Source organism: Pseudorca crassidens, chromosome 8, assembly GCF_039906515.1.
Source record: "Pseudorca crassidens isolate mPseCra1 chromosome 8, mPseCra1.hap1, whole genome shotgun sequence".
NCBI classification, from domain to species: Eukaryota; Metazoa; Chordata; class Mammalia; order Artiodactyla; family Delphinidae; genus Pseudorca; species Pseudorca crassidens.
Window position 1 is genome coordinate 20,668,591 of NC_090303.1, and position 16,374 is coordinate 20,684,964.

Genomic DNA, 16,374 nt, shown 5'->3' on the forward strand with positions numbered 1-16,374 from the left:
GAAGATGGGGGGCAGAGCAGAGAAAGCCTCCCTTGGAGGTGCAACCTACAGGAAAGGAAGTGGCCACCTCTCCTTTGGAAAATGAACTTTGAGAAATGTTGGGCATTAGGAACTGAAAAAAAGCACTGCCTGGACCCTTGTTCTGTATAAAACAAAAGTTTTAAGCCTTTGGAAGAAAGGCAGCAAACCCTGTCACCTTCACGGTGCATGTGAAAAGCTAAAACTACAGCTGGAGAAGAATGAAAGGAAAACCCCTCTACTCCTAGAAATGGAGCAGGAAATACTCTCCCACACAAGATCCCCCAAAGACACACCGCAGAGTTTAGCTGCTATGGGGAGGAGGACAGGTTTATTGAGAAAAAAACCACTCCTGAGGTTCATGGCCCGCCTAAGCCTGAAGCAGAAATGGACAACAGAGGATACTCCACCATCCTCCAGGCAGACAAGCAAGTACCAAGTCACAAAAAGCAGCATTCTGTCTCTGGAGCAGAGGCAAGGATGTGTAGAGAGACCAACTCGGAATTGCAGGTGCACAGGAAGGAGCTGCAGATCTCTGTGGGGCCTCTTTTATAAGAGCACTAATCCCAAAATGCGGGCTCCACCCTCATGTCCTAAGCATCTCCCAAAGGCTCCACCTCCTAACACCATCACATTGGGCATTTGGATTTCAACACATGAATTTGGTGATGGGATGTGGGCAGGGGGACACAAATATTCAGACCATAGAACTAAATTTATTAGCATAAAGTTTGTCGATAGTATTTTCTTTGTAATTTTAGCTGTATACTTATTTATGAAAACTTTCCCACTTATTATTAATTTGTACCTCTGGTATGTTAACTTTTTTCAAAACCAAAATTTTGGCTTTATTGATTCTCCCTATTTGATATTTGTTGCCTATTTAATAAGTTTTGTTTTTATCTTTATTTCTCCTTCTTCCTACACTTTTTGTTTATTCTTAAGTCTTACTACTTAAGTTGAATTCAGCATTAATTTCCAGCTTTTAAGGCTCCATTTCCTTCTTAGTATGGCTTTCACTGCGTTCTACAAGTTTTGACATGTGCTATTTTTGTTATCACTCAGTATTAAATATTTTAAAAAATATGATATTTCTTCTTTAACTTGAGTTATTTAAAAGCATGTTTTTGAATTCTCAAACCTATGAATTTTTTATCTTTTAAGTACTGACATCTATTTTGATTGCTGACATCTATATTGAGAAATATGATTTTTATGATACCAATCCTTTAAAATTTGTTTAGACTTGTTTTATACCCTTGTACATGGTGGTCAACTTAAGTAAATGTTCTGCATGTGCTTAGAAAGATGTCTATGTGGTAAATCAAGCCTGTTAATTATGTTTTTTTTCAAATCTCCTATATCCTTACAATTTTTGTCTTCTTAACCTAACAGTAATTTACAGAGACTCTGTTGAAATCCCCTGCTGTAGTAGTGGATTTGTCAACTCTTCCTTGAATTTCCACCATTTTTTGCATTTTATATTTTGGTGTAATTTTAATAGAGCTGTTCCATAATTTTGATGCAATAAAAAAGTTATTATACTTCAGAGTATACTGTATTATGGCCCTCACTTTTGATGAAAGGGAGAAGTATCCATTTTAGTCACGTAATATCCCTGGGTTGTTTCCAAACATGATTACTATGGAAACTAATCAATACGAGTACAGTAGTCCGTCAGAATTCATGGGATTAGTTCCACAGATGCTCAAGTCTCTTATATAAAATGGCGTGGTATTTGCATATAACCGATGCACATCCTCCCATATATTTTGAATTACCTCTAGATTACTTATAATATCTAATACAATGTAAACGCTGTGTAAATAGCTGCCAGAGACTGGAAAATTCAAGTTTTGCTTTTTGGAAATTTCTGGAATTTTTTTTTTTTTTTTTTTGCAGTACGCGGGCCTCTCACTGCCGTGGCCTCGCGGAGCACAGGCTCCGGACGCGCAGGCTCAGCGGCCATGGCTCACGGGCACAGCCGCTCTGCGGCATGTGGGATCCTCCCGGACCGGGGCACGAACCCGTGTCCGCTGCATTGGCAGGCGGACTCTCAACCACTGTGGCACCAGGGAAGCCCTTTTTTTTTTTGAATATTTTCAATCTGAGCTTGGTTGAATACACGGATGTGGAACCTGCAGATCCAGAGGGCCGAATGTACTAATCACTGGAGTACATATAAATTTTTATCCTAGCAAAAAGATCAGAATGAACTCTCATATAATAGGTAGGGTTAGTTTTCTTTTGCTGCTGTAACAAATCACCACATACTTAGTCGCTTAAAACAACACAAACTTATTTTCTTACAGTTCTGGAGGTCGGAAGTCTGAAATGAGTCTCACTCATTTCGAGGTTTCAGCAGGGCTGCATTCCTTTCTGCAAGCTCTGGGGAAGAATCCATTTCTTTCCCTTTTCCAGCTTCTAGAGGCTGCCTGCATTCCTTGGCTCCTGTCCCCATTCCTCTCACTTCTAAGCCAGCAAGGTCAGACCAAGTCTCACACTGCCATCTCTCTGGTTCTTCTGCCTCTCTGACTAGTAATGATGCCTGTAATTGCACTGGGCCCACCTAGATAAGTACTGTCTAATCTCCCCATCTCAGAGTCAGCTGATAACCTCCTCCCATCTGCAGCCTAATTCCCCTTTGCCATGTAATCTAACATATTCACAGGTCCTGGAATTAGGTCGTGGCTATCTTTGGGAAGACATTATTCTGCCTATCCCAGGTGGTAAATGGAGGGAGCAGGAAAGGTGGACATCATGCTTAGATTGAATTAGAGTTAAGGTTAGAGAAGGTACATAAAATAACACAGCAATCTGCCCAAGTATGACATTGCTTTCAGATCTACTCCATGTTTTCTCCTAATATGAATATGTGAACATAGGTAATTATTATTTAATCAGTATTTATATGTTATTAAAATATGTTTACTTTAGAAAAAAGTCAATATTTGGTTTATTTTCAGATAATACCCTAAACAATGTCGTCATCCACCTGGGGGGACTTTCACAAATGGCTAACATGGTACTGAGGATACATTATCCAATTTCTAAAGACCATGCTGGTCCTTCACATTCAAACTTCCTTAAGAGTAAATGTCCAAAAGACCTAAAGTTAACTTCATTTCAGAGTAAATTGCCTGGATTTTAACCCAATTTTATTTATTTATATGCTTATTTATTTTTTGCACAACAACCATTTCATTCTTTCTTTTGGGTTTCGGGTAGTCTTCAAAGTAGCTAAAACTACAATAATCAGACTGCTGAATAAGGGTGGGATGCCATATTTAAAGACACAGAAAACAATCATCATTGCAACTAAAACTAGAACTTTTGGGGTTTTTTTAGTGTTTTAATTTTTCAGTAGTTTTTCCTTAGTAATTCATTTCATTAACCAAATGTGGTTAAACACGTACTCTGTATCAGAGCTCGTGCTAGTCATTTGGGATAAGTGAAGTCATTCATTAATTCAATAAATATTTATTGAGCGCCTACTATGCACCAGGAACTTTTTTTGATAGAGCTCCTCACAGGCCTTACATTTTAGTGTGAGAGACTGACAATAACAAGTAAAATATGTAGATGACAAGTACTGTGAATAAGTATTGTGAATCAAAATAAAGAAAAAAAGGGGAATGGGGGACAGCACAGACTTAAGTGGTCAAAGAAGGCTCCTTTAGTAAGGTGACATTTGAGCAGAGATTAAAGGAGATCAGGAGTGAGCCATGCGAATTAAAATTGAGAAAAGGATTTCAGGAGGAATAGCAAGAGCAGAGTCACAAGAAGCTGGAGCATGCCCAGCATAGCCCAGAGAATGCAAGGAGGCCAGTGTGGCTGAAAGAGAGCAAGCTTAAGGAGGAGAAGCAAAACATGAGGTGAGCAAAGTAAAGGGTGAGGTGGGGAGCAGCTTTTATGGGGTCTTGTACATTGTGAGGATCTGGCTGGCAGGGGAAATGAGAAGGATTTGAGCAGGGGGATGAACCGGAATTACTTTCATAGAATTAGATTAATTTGCTATAATAAAATCTTCTTGAGATTTTCCATCTATATTTGGGTTTACTGCTAGTTTATCTGATGCCATGACTAAGTTCCACAACATTATTAAAGATTTTCTTTCTGTTTGATTACTTTTTAAACAATTTATATTTTATTAGTCCTGGAATGCCAGTACATCACAATGTAAACCAGACTTTCAAAATGGCATTGAAAAACAATTAACTTGAAAGCCCATTTTATCACCGAGTATTTTAGGATTAAAGCTTCTATGTTTGTTTAGTAAACAAATCATTAAGTTAAAAACTACAGAATAAGTAACCAAAGATTAAAAGAGCACAGAGGTATTGTTAAAAAAATTAAAAATAAAGATAATAAAGTTAGCTTCATTAGGTTACTTTTTTTGTTTCATAAACACTTATAAACAAGTTATTTGAGCTTTGTTATAAAAAATAAATTTTCCTGTTGTTTCATGTTATTTGCTTAATGTTTTAACTTTAAAAGATTAAAATTATGGTTAAAGACCCTTTTAACACATAAAAACTATACTTTTTGCTCCTTATGTTTCATATTGATAGACTTGGCAATTTTCAGGACTCTTTAAAACATCCCTCGTGCATAACTATTGGTCATGCATGGCTTGTGATGTGTTCACTTTTTCCTTTCTATAGGAAACCGTTCCCACATTATTTTCTCATACTCCTTAAACTAGCGCTATATGTATTACCCAAATTTTTGGTTTATAAAACTAATTCCGATAAGTGGAAAACCTAGTGAAACAATCTACTTGTGATTGTAGGTTCTCCTGATTTTTTCCATCAACTAAAACTTGAGTTCTAATACAACTGGCCCCAAACTACAGCTATTAAATATGCTGTAAAGGATTTCAGTGAGCTTTTTACTATTGGGATATTTTTTGAAGACACATTCTTTCTGTGGAAAGAATAATTTACAGTACTTGAGCACCAACTTTCATCTACTACTATTACATTTTTTAAAGGATTATTTGCAGGTTTAATGTGTAACAAACATGTATTCTCTGTGTGTAATCTTATCCAGAGGACTGGCTCAACTACCTATGTGGTGATAACTTCTGTATCTCCTTCTCTAGGCCACTCTCTTTGGGAGCTTCAGATTCTATTTCCACTGGACCTATCTGGTTATCCTGTAGACACTTCAAATTTAATGTGAGAAACTCACTTTGGTCCTAAAGATAAAACTAAATCCTGTATAGATATCACCAAATCTATAAGCCTGCTCCTATTTTTGATTTTATTACTGGCAAAGACGAAAATCAGCTAAATCAGAAACCTAAACGTTACTCTCAAAGACTTCCCCCTCCATCTCATTTAAGCAGCCACTGATTTCTATTAAATGTACTTCTAAATCTCTCTCAGATTCAGCTTCTTCCCAGTATGATGTAGTAGAAAGATTTAGGACTTTGGAGTGAAGCAAACCTAGGTTCAAGTATACACTACTTGTAAGATAAATTTCAGCTACTTTTTCCATTTGCAAATCTATTATACTGCAAAGTTTAAATGGGCTAATGTATCTATCACAGTGCCTGCCACATTATGTTTAATAAACCTTAATTGCCATTCCCTGTCACCTTGTTTCCCACTGTTTTAGTTTAGGACATTATCATTTATTGTTTAGAACTTTGCAATAGTTTTTTTTTAACAAGTCAAATTGATTCTATTTTCCATGCTGTAGCCAAAAGGAACTTCCTAAAAGTCAAGTCTTGTCATTTGCTTCTTTGCCTAAAATTCTTCATTGGCTCCCTGCAGCCTATATAAGGTCCAATCCTCTTAGCATAACATACACTTGCCCCAGCCTGACCTCCTGCAACTCTAGGTTTATTCTTAAAAATTACTTGCCAGTCCCTGGCATATGATTGCCTACTTGTCCCTTTTATGTCTTTAGCTTGTCTTTTTGTTCTCCCCCGTTGCGGAGCATCGGCAGGCGGACTCTCAACCACTGCGCCACCAGGGAAGCCCTGAACCCTTATTCTTAAGTCTCAGCATCCCAGTTCCCTCCTCTGAGAAACTTCCCTACACCTGTCCAGGCAGTAAGGCACTTCCTCTCAGGTCAATAATTACTTACTGACTGCTTATTAGGTATGTACCAGCCAGTATAGTATACACTGAAAATGGAGCTGTGAAGAAGACAAGGTTTCCTGCCCTCACAAAGCAGCTAGAGACAGAGACTAACATTGAGATAATTTACTTATAATTTTGTTGAATATTATAAAAATACAGTGTTATGGGAATGTATAACCCCGTCTTGAGAGGGTGGTCAAAGGCTAGCTTCCCTTAGGAAGAAACACTAAAAGATTTGATGGATGGTGCCATTGTACCCTTTATAATTCTTTCTTAAAGTACTTAGGCAATTGCAGTTGAATTGCTTTCAATATATGATTGACTAGCGGATAAGTTATAGGAGACCACGATTACCAAAAGATCCTTTTGGCTATCACAAATACAAGATTCTGATTCTGATATCCATGACTTAAATCTATGTACATCAGGCACTAAGTATATAATCTTTTATCCCTAGCAATAACCCAGCTATTATTATTTCTCTTTTATAGATAAAGAAGTTAAAGTTCAAAATGAACGTTTCAATGATTCTTCCAAGGTCTCTCTGTTGAGTCAATGGCCCCAACCCAGCAGCTTCAGGATCCCAAACCCTCTTTTCACCATACATTTCTGTCTACTCCTATATCTGTTTATTTCCAGAATCTTCTAGCGTCTGGTTTCTAGCTCGCGTTCCGCGAACAAATACACGGAAAGCCTTGTGCTAAAGGTAGCATTATTTTTCACTCTTGTTGCCCTCAGAAACTGACACTAGAACTTCCTCCCATTAGGAGGGAGAGGCATTTCCAGATCTGTTTTCAGGCTTGGAGTAAGACTAGTAATTCCAAGTTGTTTATTCGACTCCATCAGTCTTTTTTTTGCACCGGACGCCAATTTTCCACACCCTCCTCAGGAAAAAAACCCGCAGCTTTTGTGAATATTGGTTATCTGAGCCCGCTTTCCTCAGGTCCCTGTAAGGAGGCGGGCCTCGGCTCCACGACCGCCTCCCCCTCCTGGGTGGGGCTACAAGACAAAGCTCCGCAGCACTTACGGTTTCTAAATTTGGGGCCTTTAGGCGGAAAAGCCGAACCCACAGGTTCTCGACTTAGTGGAGCCCACAGGGCCCCCTTAGCCCCTTCAAGCGCTTTCTCTGTTCGCCCATCCCTGCATCCCCCTCTCGACCTTTGGGTGGCAAAGGCCGCAGCCCAAGACGCCCTACCCCACAAAGCGGGCTCCAGAAACCCCTCTACGGCGCTCAGAGCCCTACCGCTTCAGGCTGTGGAAGACTAGGGCGGGTCCGTCGCTCCTCTTGCGCGCTGACGTCACGCGGACGCACGGCCACGCTGGCTCCTCCCACAAGCCCGAGAGTCCGGTTTCCGGCGAGAGCGCGGAGACCCGAGCGTGGTTGAGGCTGCGCCTGTGAACGCGGAGCGGGCCGCGGGCTGCTCTGTGATTTGGTAACCGCCAGCATGCCTCACCTGGAAAACACGGTGCTTTGTCGCGAGTCCCAAGTGTCCACCTTGCAGTCCCTGTTTGGAGAGGTATTGTAGTCCAGCTATCTTTTCTCTTCCAAATCCCGGAGGCAAACAATTCCGTGGTCTTGCGACATGTTCCAATTTTTAAATTTTCGTTCTGACTGAGGGGCTGTAGACCGTCTTTTGCGTTGAGGTAGGGGGTGTTATAGGTCTCTCCCACTCCTCACCCAAAGTAATTTGTGAGCGGTCTCTTAAACTGCACGGGAAGGACCGGCCTGCACTAGGGCTCGTTGGCCCAGGACGTGATATTTTACGCACGCCACGGTTTTGAGAGGGTGTTAGTCCAGAGTAGCTACTCGAAGTTGCTTCTTACCCCAGCTGAACAGGATTTTATACAACAGATGTGATTGCCCAGTGTTACTTATTCAAAAGTGAGTCCCCACGTTTCAGTGAGGTAGTTAGTGTAAGTTCTGTGTGGATGGGTAGTTGTCAAGACCTGTGAGGGCCAACGCGGTGCTTCAGGTTTAAAACTTAAGCGGCTTTTCCAGCGTTGTTAAAGCACAGAAGAGGTCTAGTCTAGGCTTCTTGACTAGCAGTTCAGGTGATGCCTAAGAGAAGAGGTTAAATGTTTCCTCTGGATGAACACTGCTGCGGAGTCCTTTCCATAGGAGGTAGCATTCATCAATTCCATACTTAATCTGTTTTTGATTATATTCTGGTGGCCTTTAGTGAGCCTTTTGCTTCAGACTCATTAATTAGACTTGGAATTGATCACACTTGGATCTCATCTGTAAGGAGAGTAAATGAGAGTTTAGGGTCACACTCACGTTCTTCCCTCACACCTCTGGTTTGCTTTCATAAGTACTGCTTTCATCCAACTACCTGGGTGGCAGTCTGGGGTGGCCTGTGAAGTATTAGAAAAGTACCACCCTCCTTCTAAAGGGGCACATTAGTTAGGGAACTAAGGTCAGGGACTGCACCCTCAGTCAGTATTCTAGTTATGATGCTTTTTTTTTTAATATCAGTTTTTTTTTTTAAGGCATTGGGTCTTTTTTTTTTAACTTTATTTATTTATTTTTGACTGCGTTGGGTCTTCGTTGCTGTGCGCAGGCTTTCTCTAGTTGCGGCGAGCGGGGGCTACTCTTTGTTGCCGTGAGGGGCTTCTCATTGCGGTGGCTTCTCTTGTTGCAGAGCAGGGGCTCTAGGTGCGTGGGCTTCAGTAGCTGTGGCACGAGGGCTCTAGAGCGCAGGCTCAGTAGTTGTGGCACACGGGCCAGTTAGTTGCTCCGCAGCATGTGGGATCTTTCTGGACCAGGGCTTGAACCCGTGTCCCCTGCATTGGCAGGCGGATTCTAAACCACTGCACCACCAGGGAAGCCCAGTTATAATGCTTTTAATTGTAGTTATCAATATTATCACTGAAACATTTTCTTAGTTGTACCTTATGCATTCCTTCCCTGGAGTAGACAAACCCAGATCACTACAAACAGAAGTGGTCCTCCTGAAAATGAATGTTGGCAAATAGAGATGAGTGATATCAATTTGGTGTAAATCACAGGAAGAAGTCATATTTAACAATTTTAATAGCGCTTTTCTGTAAGGTGCTGTGCATGTAGGAGATGCAAAGATCTATAAAAAACTGGTTCATATTTCTTAGCAGATTCATTTATGTATTCAGCAAATAAATATTTAGTAAGCACCTTCTCTGTTCCAGGCACTGTGCCCGATCCTGGCTTATTACAGTTTATGTTAGGTTTATGAAGGTGAAACGTTAAATAACAGTGCAAGAGTTCAGTACAGTTCTAGTTAACAGTAGAAAAGATGATGTAAGGTGGAATATTATTAAGCACCAAATAGTCGATGCAGGTAAGTGTGGTGGGATTCCAGGAAAGGAGAGTTTTAGTGTAGCTTGGAAAAGTGTCCTGAAGGATATCTTGTGCTTCTCTTTCAAGGTGAAATATAGTATTGTATTAGCAGAGATGCTCAGCAAGCATGCGTTTAATTCTTGTTACAGAATTTTTGAGCCAGTTAATTTACAAGAGAGTTATGTATAAACTTAAGAAAAGAATCTGTATGAAACATCCATTTTTAATCTGTTGGGCTGCTCTTGCCATGGGCATTTGCCATTAGAAAGTATTTTCCTGTATAAATCTGAGTTCCTGATTTGTCTTGCTAAAAGGAAATTTGTAACTTGGTGGCTAGAATGTAATAAATGTTTGTGACTACAGTTGGCCTTTGAACAATGTGGGAATTGGGGGTGCTGACCCCCTGTGGAGTTGAAAATCAGTGTGTAACTTTTGACTCACCCCAAACTTAACTGCTAATAACCTTACCGATAAATAGTCAATTAACACATATTTTGTATGTTATATATATTATATTCTGTATTCTTACAATACAGTAAGCTAGAGGAAACGAAATGTTACTAAGAAAATCATAAGGAAGAGAACTAATTTATAGTACTATACTGTATTTATCAATACTGTTAGTTTACCTTGTTTATAAGATGAATCGTCTGTCAATATCTACATCAATATTGTCTTAATAATACAAAACACTGGGCTTGTTATACATATTACTAACTAGACATTAAAAATGAAAAGATAATGTGAAAAAGAAATTCATATCTATTTACAGGTATAATGATTCATACGTTGATAACAAAGAAGCAGCGATATAATTGCTTTATGGTAGCCTTCTGTTATGGATAGAATTCCTTCATGGTAGCCTACCTATATACTAATGAATGAACCCTTATAAAGTTTCATGGCATACAGTATTCCAGTCATATTCATAATACAGTATTGTAAACACATGGTTACATTTTTTTGAAAAATCACTTACCTGTGATGATAGGCTAATACACAGTTTCTCCAATTATAGGAAGGAAGGAGGGGTAGGAAGAAGGGAGGAAGGGAGAGGGAGAGAGAGGGGAGAGGCTGGGAGGCACAGACATACCATATGGTATGTATGGTAATGTAATCCTTTGGGAGCAAGTTATAAAACAGAAAACTAACACATTATTAATTTTATATTAAATATCATTCACCGTATGCCTTTGTAAGGATATACTATTATCTACATATATTTTACGCTTCATGGCATACTTAATTTTTCCTATGTGTTTAGGCAACGTGGTTCATCTGTGAGTTTTTTCAAATTGTTGCAAATCTCCAGAATTGTTTCGAATATGTTTATTGAAAAAAATCCATGTATAGATGAACTCAAGCAGTTCAAAACCTGTGTTGTTCAAGCGTCAACTGTACTATTGTAGTGGTAGATGATGATCATAGAGACTCTACTTTTTCACGGAAATTGCATCATCCAATTTTCTTATAATTATTTTTTAAGTGTATGTGAATTCCTCCAAAGCAGGTTTTATCTCTAACTGATTTTTGTACTCTTTAGTGCATCATGGTTTTCAGCATTTAGCAGCTGTCTAATTAGTGTTCATTGAATGAATGAAACATATTTGTAGTATTGACCAGACCAATATAGGGGTGTTTGACAATTTTTACTTTTCTCTAGGCTGCTGACTCATAATGTACTTCAGGAGAATCTTGGGAATATGTATTTTGAAATATATGCTGTGTAGATTTGATCATTGAAAACAATGATGAAATGTACACATTTAGGCCAAGGTAAATGTAAGCGTAATTCAGAATTATCCTGTAAGTTTTCCTTAGAACAGAGGACTCTTGAAATTCTTTCTAGTCCTGTGTTTACATATGCTTAGTTTAAAAGCTTTAGAATGTAGACTGAAGTTGCAGCCTGTGGGCTTAGATTCTATAAAAAAGGGTTAAGAAAAAAATGAAGTATGGTCAAAATCATTCTTGAAAAATCTGTTAAATCTCTCAAATTTGAAAATACAAACATTTATATATGTTAACCTGTATAATAATAAAAAGGGTTGAATATATATATGTATAGTAATATATCATATATAATAGATAGGCCAAATGTGATTTTCCAGAAATTTTGAGAAAGAGTAGAGTTGAATTCAAGTAGGTTTGAGGTATAATGATGAATCCACTAAATGCTCACTGTTGAAATCATTTGGATTGAATAATTTACTTTATCATGAAAAGTTTGTCACAAATTGATGAATGTTTATTTTCTGTTTTGTACGTGCAGACTGATATTTGTCTTTTCTCTGCTAGAGACATCATTTCAGCTTTCCATCCATTTTTATTTATGGACATACTGCCAGTGGAAAGACCTATGTAACACAAACTTTGTTGAAAACTTTAGAGGTAAGAATATCCCAAACTCAGTGTTAATTGATTTTTATTCATAGACTCCTAGAAATAGAAGGGATCTGGGAGATATTTAGTTTACCTTTCTCTGAAGGAATATCTTCTACATAAAACATTTCTGACCACCTTTTTGTTGAAGACCTTCAAAGACTGTAAGCTTCAGAAGGCATTGTTAAATAACTTGAGCCTTGATGTTAGAATGTACTTTTTAAGTTGAGCCAAATGACTCTAACTTTCATTGGATGATAATATTTGGGGGAAAACACACATAATAATACATTCTTTAAAAATACTAAAATCTGTTTCTTCTCCATTATTGTACATATTTGAAATATTGATAGTGATAAGTCTGAATCTCCACAAGTACAAAACTAAATATGTCACCTTTACCCTTCTTCCCATATTGCCTCTAACAGTGAATTTCACCATTCACACAGTTGTCTAAACTTGCTCTTTACTCTTTCTTTATCCTCACTCTCTTAGTAAATTGAACAGTAAACACATCCTGTTGATTCTGTATCATTAATGTCTTGACTCCATGTAGCTTGAATCATAGCCATTGCTGCTACTTGAGTTTCATTTACCATTATTTCTTTCATTTATTTCCACAACAGTTTCCTAAGTGCAGTCTGTTCTCCACCCTGCAGCTAGTCCATGAAAATCTTAAATAAGATATTTAGGAAAAGGTTCGGGTGTTTTGCCTGATATATAAGACCCTTCATGAACTGAGTTCAGTTTATCTTTCTTAACGTAATGCCTAAGAATTTGAGATAGAGTCTGGCAGACTCATGTTCTTCTTCTGGGTTCACCCCTTAGTGCTTTCGCATCTGAAGAGTAGGGCTAATAGTGACAACATTTGGAATTGTGAGAATTCAGTGAGTTAATACATTAAAAGTGCTTACCACAATACTTAGTATATAGTAAGCACTCAATAAAGTTTAGCTGCTATTGTTCGTGATTATTGCCACACCCTGTTTCATATCCTAAGCCAGGGATGGGCAAACTTTTTCTTATGGGCCAGATAGTAAATATTTTAGGCTTGCGGGCCAGGTACTTTATATTACAACCACTCAACTCCTCCTTAGTGTGGAAGCAGCCATGGACCGTGTCTATCTAAATGGGCATGGCTGTATATATCAAAACAGGTTGCTAACCCAAAGGCTGTAGTTTGCTACCCCCGGTCCTAACTAGCTCAGAGTATGTGTGTTTTGTGTGGCATACTGAACTATTTTACAGTTCTTGCTGTCTCTTACTTTCAACCCTTGGCACATACTGCTTGGAATGGCTTTCTTGTACTCATTCACTCCAACTCTTCTACCCTATTATTTGGCAAATGCTTATTTATTTTGCTATGTTTTCTTGTGTTTACACTTTGGGTAGCCTTTTTTGGCTCTCTAGGCGGTGTTAGATGCCCCTCTGTTGTGCAGCCTCAGCACTCTGTGCTTAATTCTGTTGTAATATTTATCCCTTTCAGCTGTGATAAATGTTTGTGTTTCCCTGGCTTGAAACTGTTTCTTGAGGTTATTCCCAGCACAGTTCTTGGCATACATCAACTTAGGGATTTTAGCCTTTGATCCTGAAGTTTGCCTGTGCATTTTAAAATACAGATGCCTGATGTTCATACCAGGCTTCAGAACCTGAGTGTACAAGGTCCTCGCTCAGGCATTTGCATTTGGACCTCCCTGCATGAAGTGTCCAAAAATATCTATATTGAATAAAAGCATGAAAACTGAATATGGAAGTTCCATAGTTAAGGGCTGTATTTCATTTTTTAATGTATCTTGGTTTTTGTTGCTGCTTAAACATTGTAATGATAATTATCATCACTTTTGGTATAGGTACACAAAGAGACATTTAGAATATGCTGCCATTAAAGGTCATGGATAGCACACAGGTAGCAGTAAACACAGTCTTAACAGAGCTATTGTGGACTGTAGTTCATAAAGGAGTGGGGGTAAGGGAGGTTAGAAAATGCTGGTGAAATTGTACCTAAGTAAGTATAATGTAGCCTTAGTTACACTGCTACTCTGAGAAAGAAAAGCCTCTTTACTGGGTGAGATTTATAGAATGTCGTTAAAAATAGTTATAGGTTCCATTATTTGTGCCAGATGCCACACGCTGTCTTCCTCTGAGTGATCAGTACTGCTTTTGTGATTTCATTTTGAGAACAGACTATATTTATAAATCTTTTTTTTCCTTGTTACTTCTGGAATTACCTCCATTTTGATAGTTCTCTAAATGAAGAGCTAGTTCTAAGTCCTTATAGGGGGATTACTCTGGTTTTTAACTCTTAAAAATGTTTTTTTGGTTTAGGTGTGTCCATGATTAAAAATATTATTTTAAAATTATAAGTAAGAAATTCCCACTAAGAATTTTAACATTCACATGTTCTTGGGTTTCTTTGTAAGAATTCTTTAGCGGGAAATACAGGTTTGCTTTCAATCCCTGTAGGAAACAAATGAAAACTCAAATAATTAAAGTGTGTTTAATGGAGGGACTATAATATTTTACAAAGGTTGAAGAAATGTTAAGGGAACCAATAAGGGATGGTGATGTGCTGAGAGCCTTTACCTCTCTCAAACCTGAATGGCACAGGAAGGAGCTGTAATCAGGCCCCAGCAAGAGGTGTAGCCTTTGATGAGAGGCTGCCCAACTCGAGCTGTTGCCTTTGATAGAAGATGCAGCCACTGTCAAGCTGTGGGATGGGGGTGGGAGTCAAGGGAATGAATATTCACCTTCTTTCTCTTACCACTTTGCTTCTGTCTCCTGGTTCTTCCCTTTGGCTGAATCGAGCAAGAGCTAGAAAATGAGTCTGGGCGATGCAGTCTGTAGTGGTCAGCCTCCTGGGGCACAGAGCAGTTTGGAGAATGGTGGGGTATAGATTTAGAAGGGCAAATGGCGGATATCCAGCAGAGCCGTTGTTGTGGATATGTGTTTTCTATTTACACTTTTTTGGTTTTTGTTTTCAGCTTCCACATGTCTTTGTGAATTGTGTTGAATGCTTTACCTTGAGGCTGCTTTTGGAACAAATTTTAAACAAGCTGAATCATCTTAGTTCTTCAGAGGGTGAATGTTCTACTCAAATAACCTGTGAAACATTTAATGACTTCGTTCGCTTATTTAAACAAATAACCAAAGCTGAAAGTCTCAAGGATCAGACTGTATATATTGTAAGTATCATCTCTTATTTGAAAACTGATTTATTAGATCAATTTCCATATTTTTCTTTTGAGACTTATGTACAGTGCATTGTACAAGGTGCTTATGCAACATAAAAATGTTTTAGATATATTTCTTTTTTTAATTGAGGTATAGTTTTTTAATTGAGGTATGTATAGTTGATGTACAACATTAGATAAATTTCAGGTGTACAGCATAGTGATTCACAATTTTTAAAGGTTATACTCCATTTATAGCTATTATAAAATATTGGCTATATTCTCTGTGCTGTACAATGTATCCTTGTAGCTCATTTATTTTATATGTAGTAGTTTGCACCTCTTAATCCCCTACCCTTATGTTGCCCCTCCTTCCTTCCCTCTCCCCACTGGTGACCACTAGTTTGTTCTCTTATCTATGAGTCTGTAGATGTAGTTCTTATCTAAAGGGAGCTTCACTTTAGTAGAAGAGCTATGACGTACTCACATATGACTACATATAGAATGTGATTAGTAATAACCATGATATGCAAAGCACTGATTCAGGCACATCTGGTACGGCTTCATAAGGTGGTAACATTTGAGATAGATCCAAAAGAATGATTCGGGTATCATTAGGAAGAAACTGAAGAAGAGGAATTTCCTGTGGAGGGAATTAGGCAAAGGCATACAGATGGGAATGGAGGCCAGGGAATGCCAAGTAGCCTGGTCTTAGTGGGTTTAAAGTATGAAGGAAGAGAAAGAAGAGTAGAAAGGTGGGTGGGGGTAGATCAGGGAGTGTCTTGAAAACCATACTAACAAGCTTTATTTCATTTCTTAGGCAGTGAGAGGCAAGGACGTAGTGAAGACTAGAGCAACAAACATGCTTTAGGAAGACTGCTACGAAGGCATGTTGAATAGGTGAATTTGAGGGGATTGAAAGACATAGGCTAGATGGTTTTGAGGCTCTTGTAACTGTTTCCATTAGAGGAAATTTGGGCCTGGACTAGAGTTGGGGCAGAAGATGCAGAAAAGAATAAATGGAAGAGACAGCAAAGGTCAGACTTGTCAATTATATATGGGGCAGGTCTGGGAAAGATGAATTGTTTGATTTTAGGTTGGCTAAGTTCAAGTTTTAGTTGTTACATCAATGTGAAAATAACTAGCAGACAACTGAAAATATATAATGTGTTTTACATTAGTGAGATTTTATAACACCTTAACCTTATTTTAAAAAATGATTATCTCTGGAATTGAAATTAAAATTTAATATAATACCTTCTCATAATGGCTAAGTTTATACTCACTGAAGGGACCACATCTTATGCATTCTTGCATCTCCTTAAATGTGTAAAACAGTTCCTTCCACATGTTAATTTTGTTCATTTATTTATGCAAATATTTACTGAGTACTTCTTAT

The 16,374-nt window shown here is 38.3% G+C and overlaps 1 protein-coding gene and 1 long non-coding RNA gene across 3 annotated transcripts in view; one reads left to right on the plus strand and one right to left on the minus strand.

Annotated features, from left to right (window-relative positions):
- The window catches only part of LOC137228911 (uncharacterized), a 48,534-nt gene extending 41,126 nt beyond the window's left edge, over positions 1 to 7,408 (minus strand). Inside the window, exon 1 of the long non-coding RNA XR_010945405.1 lies at positions 7,354 to 7,408. This is a non-coding gene — a long non-coding RNA (uncharacterized lncRNA). The remainder of the gene's footprint in view (positions 1 to 7,353) is intronic.
- Positions 7,409 to 7,434: 26 nt separating this feature from the next.
- The window catches only part of ORC5 (origin recognition complex subunit 5), a 72,627-nt gene continuing 63,687 nt past the window's right edge, over positions 7,435 to 16,374 (plus strand). Inside the window, exons 1-3 of one of the 2 annotated variants that reach the window (XM_067746020.1) lie at positions 7,435 to 7,627; positions 11,722 to 11,814; positions 14,787 to 14,987. In XM_067746020.1, the coding sequence (XP_067602121.1) occupies positions 7,556 to 7,627; positions 11,722 to 11,814; positions 14,787 to 14,987 (366 nt within the window). In that variant the 5' untranslated portion in view covers positions 7,435 to 7,555. The remainder of the gene's footprint in view (positions 7,628 to 11,721; positions 11,815 to 14,786; positions 14,988 to 16,374) is intronic. The other variant, XM_067746019.1, reaches the window with a different exon arrangement.